The following is a 20,524-nucleotide window of genomic DNA, read 5'->3' as shown; positions in this document are numbered from 1 at the left end:
TAATCCCAATTATTCTAGGAGTGGGGAGAAGCTCATTAATGAAAAATTGCAAGGAAGGACAAACGCCCAGCTACTTGAGGAGGAAGAGTAGGTCAGATAAGGTAAGAGGCGAGGATTGCTGCGATTGCTAAAGATGCCGCTACCGAGCAGGTGCCACTGCTGATCTCAGAGGGGAGTTTTCCTGCAGAAAAACCATGACGGTGACCTTACCTTTACTTCTCCCTTTTTATTTTTTATCTAGCACTGTGTAACAAATAACCAAAAATTTTCTCTCCTGAACCAGCTTTCTGTTACGAACTCTTGCAATCACATTTTTTTTTTTTTTTAAAACAGAGAAAGTGTATAACCCCTAAATGATTAGGACAGTGAAGAAACATATGCCGTTTTAAGGGCAATTTTTAAAATAAAAGTAAATAGAAAAAAAAAATCACCCTGACACTCACCACTCAAACACAATCACTATATTCATTTTGGTAATTTTATTTCAAGCTTTTAAATATATGTTCTTTTAATACAGTTGTACTCATATATTCTGTATATATTTTAACACCCTTTACATTTGATAATTTATGTTCTACAGTGTCTTCTGAGAATATATTTGTGATACTTGCACATTCCATACTCAACCTTTTCTTTAGAGTTGGACAGTAGGGTGTTTCCAACTTTTGTTACAACAAATAATATCTTTTGTACATGAGTGTTTTCCTATCTTTGAGATTATTTTCTTAATATAGATTCCAAAGAAAAGAATGAGTAGGTTCAAAGGGTTTGGACAATTTTTAGAGGATTTTTTTTTTTTTCTGATAACACACAGTCATAGTAAAATAGCAGAAACAATGCAGGGTCTCTACCTCTAATAACCCTTACCTCTAACCCGAGAGGTCACCATTATAAGGCACCTGGTGTTGACCTGTTCAGACTATCTAAAAGTGTACACAGAAGTATATCACAACACTACATTTTTCTTTTAAATGCTGCAATAGAAGCAGCTCGTTACTATGGAGGTCCATTTATCAAGCATTATTAAATGCTACTATAGACTCAATAAGCAGACACAACCAAGTACTACCAAATACTAATTTATTAAACATTGTGTCATGCATTGTGCTAGGTACATATTTTTTTTCTTTTCTTTTCTTTTTTTTATTTCTTTTCAGCGTAACAATATTCATTGTTTTTGCACCACACCCAGTGCTCCATGCAATATGTGCCCTCCTTAATACCTACCACTTGGCTCGGTACATATTTTTTGATAGATTTTATAAGCCAGCTCTTCTTCAGTAGGAGCATGGACTTTGGAGCCAAACACACATGGGTTCAAATTCTAGGACAGGAACTTCCCAGCTGTCTAACCCTGAGCAAGTAACTTCTGTCTTAGGTCTCAGTTTCCTCATGTAGAAAATGGGAATAGGAGCCCATCAAAGCCTTGCTGAGCAGATTCAGTAAGACCTACAAATGACAGCTATAGTGATATAATAATCATCAGAGCAAAACTAGTTTACAGTTTAAACTTTAATCACTCTAAATATCTACTAGAGAACTAAGTGTCTTACATAAATTTTTACACCCTAATAAATAACAATATAAAAACAGTTCAAATTTTCACTGTTTTCTCATTAAATAAAAATTGAGAGGGTGTGCTGTATTATCTTCTGGTCTAAACATGGAAACTCAAGGGACAAGTTAGCTAGGTTTAAAATGACCTACATAAAATCATGATCTAGCCATACTTTTCTTTAAGCAATTTCACATTCAGTTTTAAAAAGCTACTCTGTTGAGTTATGAAAGCAATTTATGGTACATTTCATATGTTAAGTCTCTCTGGATACTACACCAATCTTCAGAATTACATTGATTTTTTACTTTTTCTCCTACTTCCTGAAACTTAGAAACATATGAACTTTTATAATTGGAAAGAAAACTTTTAAACTAAAGAAAGATCTTGCAAACCAGCCGTAAAAAAAAAAAAAAACATTTTGGGGACAAAGAAAATCTGAATATGGCCTATATTAGATGATATGAAAGAACTACCAATAATTTTGTTAGATGTGAAAACGACATGGTAGTTATATAAGAAAAGGTCCTTTTTAAACAATGCACAATGAAGTATTTATGGGTGAAATACCATGAGGGCTACAATTCACCTGGAAGAAAATGAGGGACAGATAACAAAATATTAGTAGCTATATTAATCTGGATAATGGGTTCTGGAAATTCACTATACAATTATTTTTATTTTTCTGTTTTAAGTTTTTCATGGTAAAAATTTTAAATGATCAATTTAAAAACGAGTCTCTTTTCCCTTTCCATCTGTATCAGCTTAGATAGCTGTGTTCATGCTTAGCTGAGATGGGTTGTTACTGAATATACCTTTAAACTGCTTCAACACCTCCCCCAGGCTATGTCTGAATTTTCCATCCTAACAGCAAGCCCTGGGTGACTAGCTCAAGGCCCACATACAGCGGACTGATGACTTCCGTCACCAGGAGAATATTCTCAGAATTTGATACAATGCCACAAACACAGCTACTTCAGTGCCTAGAGACACAATAACATAGACATGGGTTTGCTGGAATGCAGAGGGCCAATGCAAAACACAAGATTCAGACTTTGCACACAGAAGAGCGGGGCTTAGGTCAGCTTCCACGGACAGACTTCTGCTACCTTGCTACTTAAATCTTGGAACTTAAGGCAGCGAAGAAATGAGAATGACATACATGGGCCCACCCCAGGTGTGACCCTGACAACTCAAGGAAATGAGAAAATACTTCTTAGTAGCACTGTTTCCCTGAACAATCTGGATATTCAGCACCTTTACTCAAGAGGGTCAGAGTGGGGGCGCCTGGGTGGCTCAGTGGGTTAAGCCTCTGCCTTCGGCTCGGGTCATGATCTCAGGGTCCTGGGATTGAGCCCCGCATCGGGCTCTCTGCTCAGCGGGAGCCTGCTTCCCCCCGCCTCTCTCTCTGCCTGCCTCTCTGCCTACTTGTGATCTCTCTCTGTCAAATAAATAAAGAAAGTCTTTAGATGTGGTAATACAAAAAAAAAAAAAAAAAAAAGAGGGTCAGAGTGCTTGTGGATCAGATCACAAGCAGAAGGAGCTAGGATATGTGAAATAGACACAAAAAGAATGTTCCTTTAGAGAACCTGATTAGCGTTCCTCTTGCTTCCAGGGCGTGATGTGAGAAGACAGAGCTGACAGACCAAGGACAGATTTAACTGTCCACAGCATCTCCATACGTCCTGTGCCCCCAGCTTTTGGAAGGCTTAGGTTGGTGGCTCCCCACCAGAAGCACCTGTCAGAACCACCTGGGGCACTTGTGAGAGAGAACACTGATAGCTTGGTTCCAGCCCGAGAAAGTTTCAGATTCAGAAGGTCTGAGTAGGGCCCGATAATTGACATTTCTAACAAGACGCCAAGTAATGCTGATGTCGCTTTGAGAAATGCTGGCTTAGCTATCCGAATGAGTGCCTACTGTTATCTACTACATTCTGCTCACACTGACTCCCAGGCCAGGAAGAGGAGGTGCTAACGTGTGTGTGAGCATATGTAAGGTTTTCTCTGCCTCATGCCACTTCACTTGCCCTACTTGTCCTTTTAAACACATTTCACTAACTCTTAATACACTGAACCTGCAAGAAGATGGGGGAAATTTTCCGTATCTGACTGGATCATGGATACACCAATACTAAAATGGTTCAATATTTAAATCTGAACAGGGCTCAAAAACACTCAGATGAAATGCATTAGATAAAGTACTAAGGATTAACATGCATGAAGAATTTTTTATTATAAACCCCTGTTTTCACTTTCTTGCAGCTTTCCAAAAAATTAGCCCTTTGTGGTGAAATTTTCCATGCTTGGTTTCAGCCCAAAGGTGATTTTTTTTTTTTGCTAAGTTTGAGAAAAATATATTAAATAGTTTTTGAGTTATGAAAAGATGAAAAAAGCCCACACAATTTTTCCACTTTGAAAGCAATTTTAGGATTTTAAAAAAATATGCAGATGACTAAAACATGGCTGAAGTCGCAAAGCTGAAACTTTCCATGTGTTCGGCTTTCAGCAAGGTAGTCTCCTGGGTAATTAGAAAAGATAATGTGTGTGCACACACACAAACAGATAAATATATGCATTTAAATAAATGCACAAGTGATCGGCAAAGTCACATTTCACCATATTCAGTACAAGCCTTCCTCAGAGGAGGGGACTTATTATTTTCTGCCAGGAGCCTTCCACCAAGAAGGGTAGCTGTTGACTGCCTGACGCCTGTGGTTTTCATGTAGCAGGGGTCACTGGTGGCTCCCGAGGACATAAGTGTGGCACTCCTCGACCCTGCATCTCCAGAACCATCCACTTCTTTTCATACTCCCACTCCCCTGCTGCCCCCAGCTCAATTCCAGGATTCTGATTCATTGTCTTCTCAGTTCACTTTCTGCCCTTGGCCCATGCCTCAACACCAAGTCCCTCTATCTTCCTTGCTCTAGAAAACACATACATGTTCTCATTTCTCCGAATTTTCTCTGAAATTCCCCCAAGAGCATCGACCTGCTTCCCACTGAAGCCTTCCTTGTGTTATTTGAAGAACTCAAGTAGTAAAGAAACAGTAGTAGAAATCTTATGTTTGGGTCAAATAGGTTTTGGTGGTTTGTTACAGTAAGTTACTCTATCCCATCTACAATCATCACCTCCCTAATTACTTCACCTGGAAAACAGATAATGAGAAAGTCAGACAACAGACAGCAGAGTCCTAGTTGTGCCCCTTCATGGCCAACTGACATATGCGTTAGACACGCAACGCCCAGTTACTTTAGTCTCAGTTATCTGCAAAATGGAAGAGTCAGCTTGTCACGTGACCTTGTTACATGTAAACATGTTCTGTAAATTTCAAATGACTGTTGGCTATAATTGTTCGTAATGACAATACATTAATTTTAAAAACTGTTTCAGGTTTCCAGACTCAAGTGAAGAACCAAGTACAGGGAACATGTATCAAAGGAAGACCAAGTTAAATCACAGAAACGTTTTTGCAAGGATGCAGTCAAAGATTAAGAAAAATTTCATTTTCCTAGTTTTCCTGGGTGCAGATTTAAAAGATAAGTAGATGATGATGTTCCTCCAACCAATGTTCCTGACACCTCTGCAGCAGGTCTCTCTGCATGGGCTAGTCCCCTCGACATATGTCAAATTCTCTCCCACTTATAGGAAAACATGTTCTCTTGACCGGCTTCTTCCTTAAGTTATCATCTTGTCTCCTCCTCCTCACTGGCCAATTCCTGGAACACAATTCATTTATCACCTAACTGCCTGAGGCCCCCTTCTCCCACTACTTCACTAAAAGTGTTCTCTTCTGGGTCATTAATGCCCTTCTGATTACCAATACCAGAAGCTTTACGTTCTCTTTGAACTCAACTCTGTTATCCTGTTTCAGTTATCTACTGCTAATAACATACCATGCCCCCAGCTTATGGTTTAAAACCACAGTGATTACTCTTTCTTATTCTGTGGGGTCAGGAATTCAAACAGGACTCAGCTGGACTTCTGCACCATGTGTCATTGGCTGCGGTCCCTCCCTGGGCTGCATTCAGTAGCAGATGGGATAGGCTGAAAGGTCCAAGAAGGTCTCACCCATATCTGGTGCCACATGATCCTCTTCTGTGGCCAGCTTGGGCTTTTTCACAGTGTGGTGGTCTCAGGTAGTTGCACTTTGTATATGGTGGCTGGCTTCCAAGAGGAAAGGAACAGAAACTCCCAGTCCCCTTAGGCCTGGAATTAACATCACTTCCACTGTATTCCATTGGTGAAAGTCACATGCTCAGCCCATATTCAAAAGAGAAGGGAAAGAGACTTTATCCTGAGAGAAGACTGGCAAAGAATCCATGACCATCTTTAATTCACCACAAATCTACATCTTTCTTGACGTTCTCCTTTCTCTCCTTTTAGCATGTGGTACACTCTAGTCTAGGGTAATGGCTTTCATTCCTTTTTTTACCTTGATTCATAGTAAGATATATACTCTACACTGTAACCTAGGATAATCAACACACCCCATAAAAAGTGAAACAGAAGTTTCATAATATAATCCACTCTAATATTTTCTATTCTATTTTATTATATATATTTTTAAAAATGCTATTTGATTGTTTGCAAACATATGCTTCTCTGCTCTGAGAAGGATGACACTTTGCAGCCTCCTTGATGGCAGACTTGGTCATATAACTTGCTCTGTGTAAAGCTGTGTGAGTGGGACAAATGTCACCTCCAGGCAGAGGTATTAAAATGCAGTGGGTCATTCATTATTTCCTTTTTATCTTCTGCCATGAGATTGGAGTATGCCAGATAGAAGCTACTCCTTTAAACCGGAATCTGGAGTAGGAGTGCACAGTGAGAACTACATGAGAGAGCCAACCCTCAAAAGACTTGCATCATGAGCAGTAAATAAATCTTTGTTGTTAAAAGCTACTGACACCATGTTAGTGTAGCACAGCCTACCCTACCTTGACTGAGCCACTGGTTGCAACCCACTGTGGTGACTTCAGAATTCAATAAAGGACTAATGTAGTCATTACTTTGGAAAATTACTATACCGTTTGCCTCTTTCTCTTCTTCATCCTCCTTTCTATCAAATAGTCATTCTCCTAATATACATCTATGACCTGTTTCTCTTCTCTCTTAATAGGTTCCCTTGGCAAATCCCAAATACTAACTTATTTCTCATCTGAACTAATAATAACTTGCTTATCATGTGGCTGTTAGCTTCTTATTCCACACACTCTCTCCAATTCACTCTCCTTTTTGGTGAGAGGTTAATATATCTGATTCAGGACTATTATCATCACAGGTCCCTCACTGGCTCCTTACTGCTCAGGATATATAGTCCACATCCACACTGGGGACACATTTCTTATCCCCACTTTTGTCAGCCTAGGTTCTTACATCCCACTGCCCCCTGCATGTACACCAGGCTGGCATCCAAATCAGACCACTCACTGCTCTTTTCATGTGGCCGGTGATAAAAACCATTTTCTTTTCTCTTTTTTTTTTTTTTAAGATTTTATTTATTTATTTGACAGACAGAGATCACAAGTAGTCAGAGAAGCAGGCAGAGAGAGAGAGAGGAGGAAGCAGGCTCCCTGCTGAGCAGAGAGCCCGATGGGGGGCTTGATCCCAGGACCCTGGGATCATGACCTGAGCTGAAGGCAGAGGCTTTAACCCACTGAGCCACCCAGGCGCCCCAAAACCATTTTTTTTTCATACTGTTCCCACTGCTTAGAATATATAACAACTCCCTATCACCAACAACACATCAAACTTCCTATTTATAAACATTTCTAACTATCGACTCAGTCTTCTCCCACTCAAATACGAGCTCTTCATGAAGTTTTTTCTGATCTATCCAATTAGGAGCCATCTTTCTTCAAAACTTCAGAGCCTTATGGTAGGGACTTCCTCATTTTGTCTTCTGTTTCTTAGCAGTTAATCTAGGGACAGGGCTCTGGCAACAGTTACTTCGACATATGAATGAGCTCCTGTTCTTTCCCCTCTCTCCAGTTTGTCTTGTCTGTTGAACACGATGCAGTGATGTTACACGAATGTTTATCACAAACATATCTAACTTTGACTGCAGACATGAAGATTCATTAGAATAGTTTAAGTGCACCATGGTCTAAACAATCTCATTGTTCACAGAATATTTGATTTTATTTTTTTCCCTACTGTAGACAAGATGTACTCCAAAGTCAACATACACATGATCTAACATACTATTTTAAATCTTTCAGTAAAAAATTTCAAGCTTCTCAGCTGTACCTATGGTTGTGTTTTCAGTCTCTCAGATTTTGTATCTAAAACACCACTGGGGACCCAAAAGAAACAAACAAACAAAAAATCTCCAAGCAATAACAAAACCTATGTAATTAATTTCATCAATTTTACTCTTGTTTATGCATTTAAGACCTGTTCATTCTTACTTGAGACAAAATTCTAACATGATTATCTGCCTTCTCCACTAGCAGCAAATTATATTAACAAATTGTAAGCAGGGAAGAGAAGTGGGAACCAAACAATGAGGGAGAAGACATTGAAACTATAAAATAAACAGACAAGAGAAGTGTTTTTTTTGTTTGTTTGTTTTTGTTTTTTTTTTAAGGCACTATCACCTAAGAAATTTCAGAACATAGGAAAAATCTTCTTGATTGTATTTTACTATAGTATAGTAACATTAACAAAATGATGTCCTTGAATCACTAATTCCTCTACATCAATATGCATTGTTGAAGAAGAAAGATAAGTAAATAATATATTTTAGACAAATTTTATCCAACTGGATACAAGAGTCTGGTGCTTAAAAAAGTGAGTTTAAGTAATCTGGAAATTTCATTTAGACAGAAGATCATTTTGCCAACCAGACAGACAAAGGAAGCTCTATGTTATTGTGCATTTTCCCCAAGAAAGGCCAAATGATATAAAAAATTAAGTTTTTGAAGGACCTGCTATCCCTGGAAAGAAATGAAGTGTTTTCATAAAATGCTATATAAATACTTAGAGGAGAATAAAAGTAAAATTACTTGAGATTCTCCTCACAACTTGGTGCCGAGACCACTTAAGAATCGAGGTCTTTCAACGTCCAACCTTGAACTTTATGCAGACAATTTACTGGCAAAATCAGATGGCACGTTTTTAACACACAGAGGACCAATGTTGAAGGAAGATTCTAAATAGTGGGGATAAGACTACCACTTCTTTGTTCCAGTTACTCCAGCTCCAGCCCCCAGGTGCTGAAGCAGCATTCATGGGGTCTCCTGCCCCTTGAGCTGCGCCATAATGGACCGCATGAAACTCCTTCTGTGTAGCCCAGGAGTATACTGTGCTATCTGCAGGCTCTGCTATCATCCAAAGTGCGAAAGAGCCATCAAGTATCTCCTTAGACTCTCTTGATACCCACAGCTAATATAAGTGTACCCCACCCCTGGATTCAGACAGAGCTGAGGCTGCATCCTGGCAAGGGACCTCGCTCTCAGTTCCCGTCCATGAAATGAAAGATGGGACGAGATTGCTTCTAAAGCCCATCTGAGTTCTAAGATCCTATGAGTCTAAAACTACGTTGTTACAAGTCATGATAGATACTATTGAACGGTCTTCCAATTACCTATTTTCTCGGGCTTCTTTTAAAATTCTGTATTACTGGACATTACTGTCAAAACAGGAAGAATCTCGATAATTCTATGTACCAACTTTGCTTAAAGAAACAAAAAAATTCGAATACCAGATTTTTAAAAGAGCCAGTTTTCTTAGTATTAAAATATAGGTCAGATAATATGCCTAAAGTATATAATAAGTCTCTTAAAATGATTTTAAGACCAAAGTGTCCTATAATTAGTTACAAAAATATTGTAAAGAACTGAACCAAAATAAAACCAAATAAACCAGCTACTAAACTACACATATGTCTTCAAAATCTTATGGGAGTCAAATATTCCAGTAAAAATAACAGAAGAGATGGAAACACAAGTTTCTTATTATCACACTTCATATGTTATAAAACATAACAGCTAACTTATTTTTGGCAAAATGATTAGGGATTGCAACACTCTGGCTTACACAAACTTACTTGATTGTCAAACACATCTTAAATGGAGCGTGTCATGCTAACTTCAGGCATGCAGGCACTGTGCCGTCTGAGAGTAGCCCAGAGACACTGAAATTTCAACACTTCAGCGGGGATCCCACCACTGATATTAACCGGGCCAGGTGTTTAAAGAGGGGTGGGGGGACTTCAACAATGCAGTTAATTGAAACCAGACAAAGCTTTTGAATAATAATAATAAAAAAAAAATTCTACAGATGTTCACCCTCCTCCCTGGGTGACCTTTATGGACAATTTATTACATGCGTGATTTTCTAGAAAACACCCTTTTAAAGAAACACAGTTTCATATGTCTCTCTGAAAACTCTATAATCGTGTTATGAGTTATGCCTCCACGAACGGACTACGTTACGCTCATGTTTCATTTCCCTTTCCCCTTTCCACCACGGTTCCTGTAAGGGCGAGAACACCTGTTAGGAGAGCAGTAATTAGAAAGCTCTAAAGCAAAAGGAGTTATAAGAAGCTGCATTTCCTTAAGATGCACTGTACTTCTTCCCCAACAGATACGTGAGTGCATGCCAGAAAGGAGAGAGGGTTCAAACCAATGTGTTGAACAACTGTTTGCACATATGCACAAGAGAAACCATGCAGTACATGCAGAATCAGTGGGAAGCAAACAAAAAGCAAAAGGACAGATAAGTGATTAAGTTAATAGACTGTGAAGGACTCAGAAATGAGTCTTTTCTTCCCTATGTTTATAGAACAGTGTCTTTGGCAGGGTTCCCCAGGGAAAAGAAACCATTAGGGTATATATGTACGCATATATATGAAAGGGGATTCATGAAAGGAAGTGGCTCACATGATTACGGAGGGCAGAAGGTCTGACAATATGCCATCTGCAAGCTGGGAATCAGGAAAACCGGTGGTTAAGTATGATTTAGTCTGAGTTCACAGGCCTCAGAACCGGAGGAGCTGATGGTGTTAAGTCCTAGAGTTGAAAGCCAGCAAACCCGGAGCTCCAGTGTCAGAGGGCAGCAAAAGATGGACATCTCAGCTCAAGAAGAGAGAAGTGGGGGGGGGGGGAGGGAAAGAGAGAGAGAGAGAGACAGAATCCCCCCCATTTCCTGAGTTTTGTTTTATTTGGAACCTCAGTGGATTGGAGGATGCCTGTTCACAACGGTGAGAGCACATCTTTTCTCAGTCTGCTGATTCAAATGCTAGTCTTTTCTGGAAACACCCTCAAAGACACACTGAGAAATGTTTTACCAGCTAACAACTGATAACCAGTCCCTTAGCCTGGCCCAGCTGACACATAAAATTAACCATCACAAATAGTAATGCTCTCCTCACTTCACACATGCAAGTATTCTTTTCTTCAAAGTCTTTTTTTTTTTTAAGTTTTCAAAATACATGGGATACCTAATAACCCAAATTGTATTTCACATCAGTTTGCTACATTTTACTGGACAGGACCAACTCACCTCTTACACTGGGAAGTAAACTGGGTATTTTAATTTCTATGTATCTGTATGCTTGATCGTGTACCGCACAAGTGAAATACTAACTAGTAGTGGTGGGGTAGGCAGCTTCTGACATGATTCTCACTTCTCATGCTCATGTTCCAGTGTGTTCTGCTCCTCTTTGGTGGGGAGCTGGACCTGGGGACTTACTTCTAACAAATGGAATACTGTAATGGGATGATTTCTGTAATTAGGGGAGAGTCTGTGACTTCTATCTTGCCAGCAGACTTTCTCTGCTTTTCTACCATACTTCCTCTAATGAGGCCAAGTTAGAAAGACCCACATGTTAAGGAATTGAGGGTGACCTCCACCCAAGGGCCACTAATGGACCAAGGCCCTCAGTCCAACAACCCTCAAGGAACCGAGTCCTGCCAACAACCATGTAAGTGAGCTTAGAAGCACATCCTTCCCAATTCACATCTTCAGATGAGACTATAGTTCTAGAAGACACCTTAACTGCAGCCTTATGAGAGACCCTGAAGCAGAAGACTCAGCTACGTTGTCGCCAGATCCCAGACCCACAAAAACTGTGAGAGGATAAATGTGTATGGTTTTATGCTATTATATTTGGGGGCAATTAATTACACAGCTGTAGATAACTAATATAGTTCTTAACCTAGTGACTGAGCCAATGATTCCACTGTCGTTTCCACCGTCATAAGAACAGCTAATACCTATTAGGGAACTTCTAAAGAAGGCCAAGGCACCATTCTTAATTCTCCCTTGGAGACCATACATTATCATCCCGATTTCACAGATGAGGAAATGGAAGTACAGAGATACTCAGTAACTCGTCCGAGGTCACACAGACAAAACACACAGCAAGTATATGAACCTAGGTGTCTTGGCTCCAAGCCAGGGCTTTTGGCAACTGTGCAGACAGAACCACGGAATGGCAGGGCTGGGAACTGTAAGGTAATCTCACCACATTAGAGGAGATTTAGAAGGCAAAAAAGAGATCAGGAGCCATGCAAAATGCTAAAAACAAAAATAAAGTCTCCTTTCCAATTAAGACACCTTCTCTATGGAAAAAGAAAAAGAGTAGAAACAATAATGCAGTGAATGGAAAACAATCTTGAATTTATTGAAATCACACTTAGAAATGAGAAATACATTTTTTTATACCCAATAAACGAAAATTAACAACCTCCATTCGGTATTAAAAACCACACCCAGGGAGGCTATAGTTATATGTTTCCTAAGGGCAATTACGAGTGAGACCTAGTATGCCAAGCTGGTAGGAGTAGAAGAAAATTTCCAGGGAGCTCTGAAACTCCTCTCGAGACTTTCATCTTATGGAATGAGAAAAGTCAAAATCCTAGGACACAGAGATTCCAGGAAGGAATCACTTCCTATCTTGCATTCAGATTACGAAGTTAAATAGCATTCCCTCACACTCCCACACAGTCGTAGTTATCAGACCTATGGGTTAGTGTGTCTTCCACTAGACTTTGGACTCTCTTACTTCAAAGACTACCTTACTCACTGGGATATCCTTAAAACACAGCTCAGGGCCTGACACATGGTCAGTGTTCAATATGTGTTTGTTGAATCAAGAAATAATTTATGGTGTGAATTGCATCCATTCAATAGATCCTTTCAACGGTATGTGTTCGTGAGAGTATGAGTTTCCATTTTGTTTTGAAGTCTCTTCCAGCTCACTAGCTTTCTTGGGCACTTTAAATAGGTCTTTTTGTCTCCAGTATCTCACATAATATCTGACACCCAGTGGGACCCAATCATTTGTGAATGAATGAACTGAATGTCTCAGAAAGGCTGCCAACCTATAGAATGGAGAAGGATCCAGGCTTATGACTAATAAAGATTTAGTGTTCTGTAAGGACAGCTGTTTGTTTACTGATGATGATAATATTGCAAAATATTTTCTCAATAAAGACAGATTCTTGTCCAGGTCTTAGCTGGTGACTACTCTAAAATATTCCTTTATAAATGACAAGTTATATGCAACTTCAGAATTCCAGATAGTCCTAGATAAAATGGCACTCATCTGGAAAATTTCTACATCCTTCAGTATTATTTTTTGAAACACATGGAAACTGCATGAACATACACTCACATAGGCCCACAGTAATATGGATAAAGATAAAGGCAGCTACAGAATATCCACCTGTCTGTTCTATTTATCAGTTAAACAAGAGACAAAAGACGAAGGAAAGCTGAGGAGAATTTGCGCAAGTGCGTAATCTGGCACCTACGATCACCTTGTGAGGCATACTTACTGGGAGTTCAGGAGCAAGCTTCAGAATCTCAAGGTTAATATGGCAGCCTATGGAATGGCCAATGACCACAAGTTTTGTTTCCTTTGGCACATGAGTCCTCAGGAAAGCTAGCTTGTGTTCCACTTGACCTTGTAGTCCGTAGATGTCATCGATTTTTTGAGCATTTGAATCTAAAAGCAAAAATATGAATATATTATCACTCAGTAAGGGAAAGTAATAAATTTACTGGGAAAACGATCTACAAACTAACAACTAACTAACAATAACAGTAGTTGTTCCCATTTATCTAAAGCCTACAATATCTTAGCTACAGTGTTAAATACTTTATTTAAATTATATCAGCAAGTCTTTAAAACAGTCCTGGAAAGGAGGTATTATTTTCATTCTATAGATGAACATCCCAAAGCTCACAGACATTAGGTGATAGACTGACAGTCACACATCTATGAAGGAAGAATGGTGAGATTCAAACCCAGGTCTCTCTGGCCTCAAAGTCCATGAATTTTCAACTAGTCCATGAACTATAGTTAGCTTAGGCCACTAGCTCTCAAACTTGATCATGTATCAGAATCCTCTGTAGGATTTAGGAAAGCAGTAACTGCTGGGCCCCACCACCATATTCCATGATTCAGTAGGTCTGGGTTGGGGCCCGAGAATTTCTAAGTTTCCAGGAGATGTTGATATTACTGGTCCCAGGACCACACACTGAGAACCGCTGGTTAGGCTATTTTATATTATTAATAGACAACTAAGAAAACCCATGACACTGCTTCATTATTTTAGATAATCTTTGTTTGTTGAAGAACTTAGACTGAAGGGCTTAAGAGAAATGTTGTAAATTGTTCCTTTTAACCAGCAGTCTTAACCTGAAATATCCTTTCTTCCTTTCATAAATGAACTGTCTTCTGAAATCTTCAAGAGCTAATTAAAACTTTATCTAGCTAATCTCCAAGAAAAATGAATGAGCCTCCCTTTGTGCTTAACCAGTCTTCTCCACTCTTATTAGAGCACTTTATCATACTTGTATAATTGTCTGTTTATTTCCTCTCGTAGCCTGTGAGCTCCTTGGAGACAAGGTCCACCTTTTCCTGTGTCCTCTGTGACGAGCACGGTAAATAATGTGGAGTGAAAAAAATGAACTCACTGGACATTCTCTGAGGATGCTGCCAGCTCTGGTATTCTACAAATACGGGAAATTCCAATAGGTTTTCCCTATGCACTTGTAATATTTCAAAATATCACAAGGTAGTAAGTTGCTTATTAAAGTCTGAAATACTGGAATACTAAAATTCTTGCCACAATGTCACTCATTTGAAAGGTACCCAGAACCCATTGCGAAGGACTGCTCTTCAGTTTTATCTGTGCATGCTCTTTCCATAGCCTTCGGTGCTCAGCTCCCCTTGTTAATCTGGCTAACTCCTCTACATCCTTCAAACTCCCAATGGCTGTTATCTCCTCTGAGAAGCCATTTTATAAATCAGTGGGTGAGTAGGAAAGTAGCCTTCCTTTCAGCTCCCCCAATACCCCATGTTTATCTTACCACACTACTCCTAATTCACTCCTACTTTACAATTTATGTCTTGCTTATCTCTGTCCCCCAGTGCCTGGCATACAGTTATTGAAGACCTTTTTACTGAGTCAATGAGGCTTAGTTCTTTTTTTCCATGGTATTACTGATCTCTCGGGTAAGATGTGCTCTGTACTAATCCTTCTTCCTAGGTCAGCCTAGAATCCATTCTTCATTTAACAAAGAATTTCAGCATAAAACAGAATGGGGAAGAGAGAGGATCTGGAAGTCTGACTTTGGTAGGGCTTCTGATAGCTCCAAATGCAAATGTTCATTGAATATAAGAAGACATACAAATGGCTAACAGACACATGAAAAAATGTTCATCATTAGCCAGCAGGGAAATTCAAATCAAAACCACACTAAGATACCACCTTACACCCGTTAGAATGGCAAAAATTGACAAGGCAAGAAACAACAAATGTTGGAGAAGTTGTAGAGAAAGGGGAACACTCTTACACTGTTGGTGGGAAGGCAAGTTGGTGCAGCCACTTTGGAAAACAGTGTGGAGGTTTCTCAAAAAGTTAAAAATAGAGCTACCCTATGACCCAGGAATTGAACTACCCCAAAGATACAGATGTAGTGAAAAGAAGGGCCACATGCACCCCAATATTCACAGCAGCAATGTCCACAATAGCCAAACTGTGGAAAGAGCTGAGATGCCCTTCAGCAGACCAATGGATAAAGAAGATATGGTCCATATATGCAGTGGAATATTACTCAGCCATCAGAAAGGATGAATACCCAACATTTGCATCAACATGGATGGAGCTGGAGGAGATTATACTAAGTGAAATTAAGTCAAGCAGAGAAAGACAATTATCATATGGTTTCACTTATTTGTGGAATATACGGAATAGCATGGAGGACATTAGAAGGAAGGGAAAAATGAAGGGGGGGGGGACGTCAGAGGGGGAGATAAACCATGAAAGACTATGGACTCCAGGAAATAAACTGAGAGATTTAGAGGGGAGGTGGGCGGGGGGATTGGTTAGCCCAGTGATGGGCATTAAGGAGAGCACATATTGCTGGAGCACTGGGTGTTATATACAAACAAGGAATCATGGAACACTACATCAAAAACTAATGATGTACTGTATGGTGACTAACATAACATAATAAAAAAATAAAAAAAAAGAATATTACACTTGAGTACTTTATGTTCCCCTCTCAGTTTATCTGCTCTGATCACTCCACCTAGAAGGGATCATATTATTCCCAAATACCCCAAAACAAGTATCTATAGTACCTGCAAACGAAATTCTTTATTTTTCAAAATAATGTTTGAAAATGTCAAAATCTTCCTTTCACTGGGACAGCATGATGTAGTAACATCCTAGGTACAGGAGACAAGATAAATCTGGGTCTAAATCCCAGCTGAGCACCGTATTAACTTGGTGGCTAGAGCAAATCTTTTAACCTGGCTTCAGTGTCCTCTTATCTATAACAGAGATAGTAATTCCACCCTCTTAAGAGTGTAAGCATAATACTTTGTGTCTGGCATAAATTATGAGAGAAATGAAAGTTATGGCTGCTATCATTTCAATTTCTGTCATTTAAGTCCTCCCTCGAATATATACCAAGAACATTTACTTGGGTAGTGCAAAGAAAAAGAAAATGAGCTAAATGTAGTAAACATTTTAAAACTTCACTGACACCAGAAATAAGGTTCTAAAAGATTATATTTCAGATGAACTTTAATGAACATTGTAATCCAAAAGATTAATCAAATGAATATTTCAGAAGTAAATCTGGCTTTACCTCTGGGAACTGCTTAGTAACTTTCCAGATAAAGAAATTACTTACTAGCATCTGCTGTTGTAATGAGGTTAGAGTAGAAGAAGACACTTTCTAGGAATAATGACAGCAAACATTAAATGTGCTATCTGGACATTATTTTACTAGCAAAGGTTAAAGGACTATATACCTCACTATATATTTCATGTCTATTATTATTTTAATATACTCTGAAAAAAATGCTTGAAATCATTAACTTACTTTCCATAAAATACAGTAAAAAAAATATTCAGTTGTACCAAAATCAGAAGAATAATACGGAAATTACTTGAGCCATTCTTTCCATTGAAAAATATACTTCAAGTTACAATTGACTAAGTATGTTTGAAACATAATCTTTATCAAGATATGGTCTTAAGTATGATAATGACAATTCCCTTTTAGAACCTGACCCTATTTGGGGCGCCTGAGTGGCTCAGTTGGTTAAGTGTCTGCCGTTGGGTCGGGTCCTGTGGTAGAACCCCATGTCCAGGTCCCTGCTCAGTGGGGAGCCTGCTTCTCCCTCTTCCTCTGTAGCTCCCTCTGCTTGTGCTCTCTTGCTCTCTCTCTCTCAAAAAAAAAAAAAAAAAGAAAAAGAAAAAAAAAGGAAAGAAAAAAGAAAAAGAACCTGACCCATTTCTCAGATCCAGTTCTATGGAATTTACTTTATAGCTTACTTATTGATTCTGGAGTTTATTTCAAAAGGTACATATAATCTGTTCCTACTTATTTCATAGAGGAATTAAGTAATATTAGTATTCCACATTTACTCTTCATCTAGTTCAAACTGATTGATCCAGTTATTAACATTTGGTCAATTTTGGATCAAAATAACTATGCATCACTTACAGCTTCAGGACACAAGTATCCAATAACTATTATTTCGTTCTATTCACATCAACTAAATTGACCACTCTGGCAGAAAATTGTGACTAAATGGCTGGAGGTGACTTTGAAAATACAGTTATAAATAGAATGTATCCTTCCCTTATCTTCAAGGAGTTCACAATCTAATAAGAGCCAACAAACAGATAAAAACACAATTATAAAACACTGAAATAAGTAGATCTCGAGCATTTCCTTGAGAAAAGAACAAACTTTTATTGCATCACAACGGAAAGGTAATGCCCCTTTGGATTCATGAAAACTACCGTGACCTTCTCCAAATGAACCAAGATAAATATCTAGAAAATATTCTTTACTAATGCACATTACTATAAATGTGTAACTTTACATATTTGAATGCAATTGGATGGCCTAAATTTAACAATACACACACATATATGTGTGCCTAGGTACATACTGAATATAAAATGCTTAAGTTTTACTATATATTATCACATAAGCAGTATTTATTTACAAGTCATGTGTGACCACAGAACTAACGAAATTGGAGATTAGTGTACATGAGCCTTCCGCTAGGACTGAGTCTGCAGACAGTAACTCTACAAATCTCATACCAGAATTTCTCAACTGGTGAACTCTCCCATCCGGCCCCCATCATTACTCCAAAGCCGTATCTTAATAATACCTTGATTATTATTAACAACCTACATGTGGAGATTAAAAGACTAAAAATAGCACTTCACATTTTAAAGAATGCTTTAAGTAAGATATATATATGGTTTACTCTTTAGGTAAAGCTTTAAAAACACAAAACGATATCATGTGCTGTTCATCACATATATGTCACTAAAAATATAAAAAGAGAAATGAAATTTACTCTAAATTTACTACAGTAAAACTGGAGATAGGACCTAAAAAATGGAATTTTATCAGAGTGTCCATTGGGTTAACCAGTAAGTTAAGCACCTGACTTGATTTCAGCTCGGGTCATGACCTCAGGGTTGTGGGATCAAGCCCCTTGTCGGGCTCCTTGCTGGGCATGAAGCCTGCTTAAGATTCTCTCTCTCCCTCTGCCCCTTCCCCCCAATCTCTAAAAAAGATAATAACAAAAATAAATGTAAAAATGAGACTTCTTCTGTATTACTCTGTTTACTAAGAGAAAATATTAAAGCAATTATGGCAAATATGGCAATTATGGCCAAGTGTTAACTATGAAGAGAAAAATCAAGTAACAGAATCTTGGACTGCTACATGATTGTTTGTACTTCTCTACATTTAAAATTTTTTTCTCAAAATAAAAAAAAATTTTACTTAAGAATGGTTTGACATGATAATCCTACCTACCTTACATCAGTTTTATTGGGGAAATCACCATTGGCTTCCCCATTACTCTCAGTGGAATACAAAAGCCCCAGTGGACTTTATCTAGGGTTATACAAAACATCAGTGAAAGGGTAGATGAGAACTGTCCCTAAGTCTTTTTTTTAATTTTTAATTTTTTATTAACATATAATGCATTATTAGCCTGTCCCTAATTCTTTATGTTTATTTAATTCACTGATCCAAAGGCCTTCCTTTCATGACTATACTCTGACTTTACTAAGCCAATGTGAAAGCATACTCTCATAGTCTACGCCTCCACTGTCCCTGGCCCCCTCAGTATTTCTGCAAGCTCCTTGCATCTCAACATTGGTGCAAGTGTCTTGGCTTTCATGGCATGCAACACAGGTTGTGGTTAGGTTATGGTAGGTAGGCATCCTGTTTAAAACTGCTATCAAGCAAACAAAACTTTGTTTTGTTTTTTTGAAGATTTTATTTATTTATTTGACAGACAGAGAGAGCACAGGCAGGAGGGTAGAAGAGGGAAAAGCAGCCTTCCTGCTGAGCAGGGAGCCCCGTGCGGGACTCAATCCCTGGACCCTGAGGTCATGACCTGAGTCAAAGGCAGTCACTTAACTAACTGAGCCACCCAGACCCAGTTTGTTTGTCCCAAACAAACAAAACTTAGTAAACCACAAACATGGTTTATAAAATGTTTTATTATTATTCTCCCAAGAGATGGTTAAAAATCAGGGTCATGAAATTATGCTTTCCACTTGACAAAACCCAGTGCTCTGCTAAGGATTTCAGTGGGGAAAATACGGGAAAGGAGAAAGAAAGAGAGAGACAGAGAGATTAATTCAGCAAGGAGAACATAATGTTTATTGACTTAGCAAATAACAAAAGCCAAAGACATAAAAGTGTGAGGTGTAATTTTGGACAGGGATGAGTTCCGTGGCTGTTTGTGGTTTATAGGGAGGGGGAACAAATGAGGTCGGAAAGGAAGGCCACAACCGGATCAAGGAGGACACGATCATCACCACGGAGTCTGAACTCCACTGTTGTGAGCCGTGAGGAGATGCTGAGGCCCACGAAGACGGGGCAGCGAGCTGGCCGGTATAACAGGACACTAACTGCGCTGCGGCTCTCCTCAGTCCTTCTGCGCGTCTCACTTCTGTCTTCCCTGAGCCTCTAACAATCTGCTGGGCTCTTAACTTCCTTTACTGCTCTGCCCTTTGTTTTTGTTTTTTGTTTTTTTTCTGTTTCTTCCCACCCACTTAGAGACTTGTTTACTTTCAGTGACTGTGAGCCCCCACCACTGACTGACCGACGGTCCCTGCCACGGGCTCTTTCAGCCACTCCATTCTGCCTCCATGTTCCTCTGCCAATCATGGTCCTGGCAAGAGAGAAAACCCGACTGTTTTTCTCTCTTTCCTTCTGTTTGAATACTGGAATGGGAGTGGTTTATTGTTTCTTTGGATAAGCCATGACCCGAATTCATCCTTAGTTGAAAGATTGTATAACTTTTTTAGGTAGTGTTTTATCAGCTCAAACCAAACCACTGTGATTTCTAGCTTTTATGTTACACTTTTCGAACAAATGACTTAAAATAGTTGATAATGAATCTGCCGTCAAATAAGCTGACTCTGTAGTAAATCAAAGCCAGAAAGAGTT

At 38.9% G+C, this 20,524-nt stretch overlaps 1 protein-coding gene across 2 annotated transcripts in view; it reads right to left on the bottom strand.

Moving 5' to 3' along the window:
* LDAH (lipid droplet associated hydrolase) overlaps window positions 1-20,524 on the bottom strand; it is a 108,150-nt gene that overhangs the window by 51,476 nt on the left and 36,150 nt on the right. For both annotated transcript variants that reach the window (XM_080814595.1, XM_080814594.1), the window contains exon 4: window positions 13,342-13,511. In XM_080814595.1, coding sequence (XP_080670721.1) covers window positions 13,342-13,511 — 170 coding nt within the window. The remainder of the gene's footprint in view (window positions 1-13,341; window positions 13,512-20,524) is intronic.

This window comes from Martes martes (genome assembly GCF_963455335.1).
Source record: "Martes martes genome assembly, chromosome: 9".
Classification (NCBI taxonomy): domain Eukaryota; kingdom Metazoa; phylum Chordata; class Mammalia; order Carnivora; family Mustelidae; genus Martes; species Martes martes.
The sequence above is the reverse complement of the archived record's forward strand: the minus strand, read 5'-3'. Positions and strand labels throughout refer to the sequence as shown.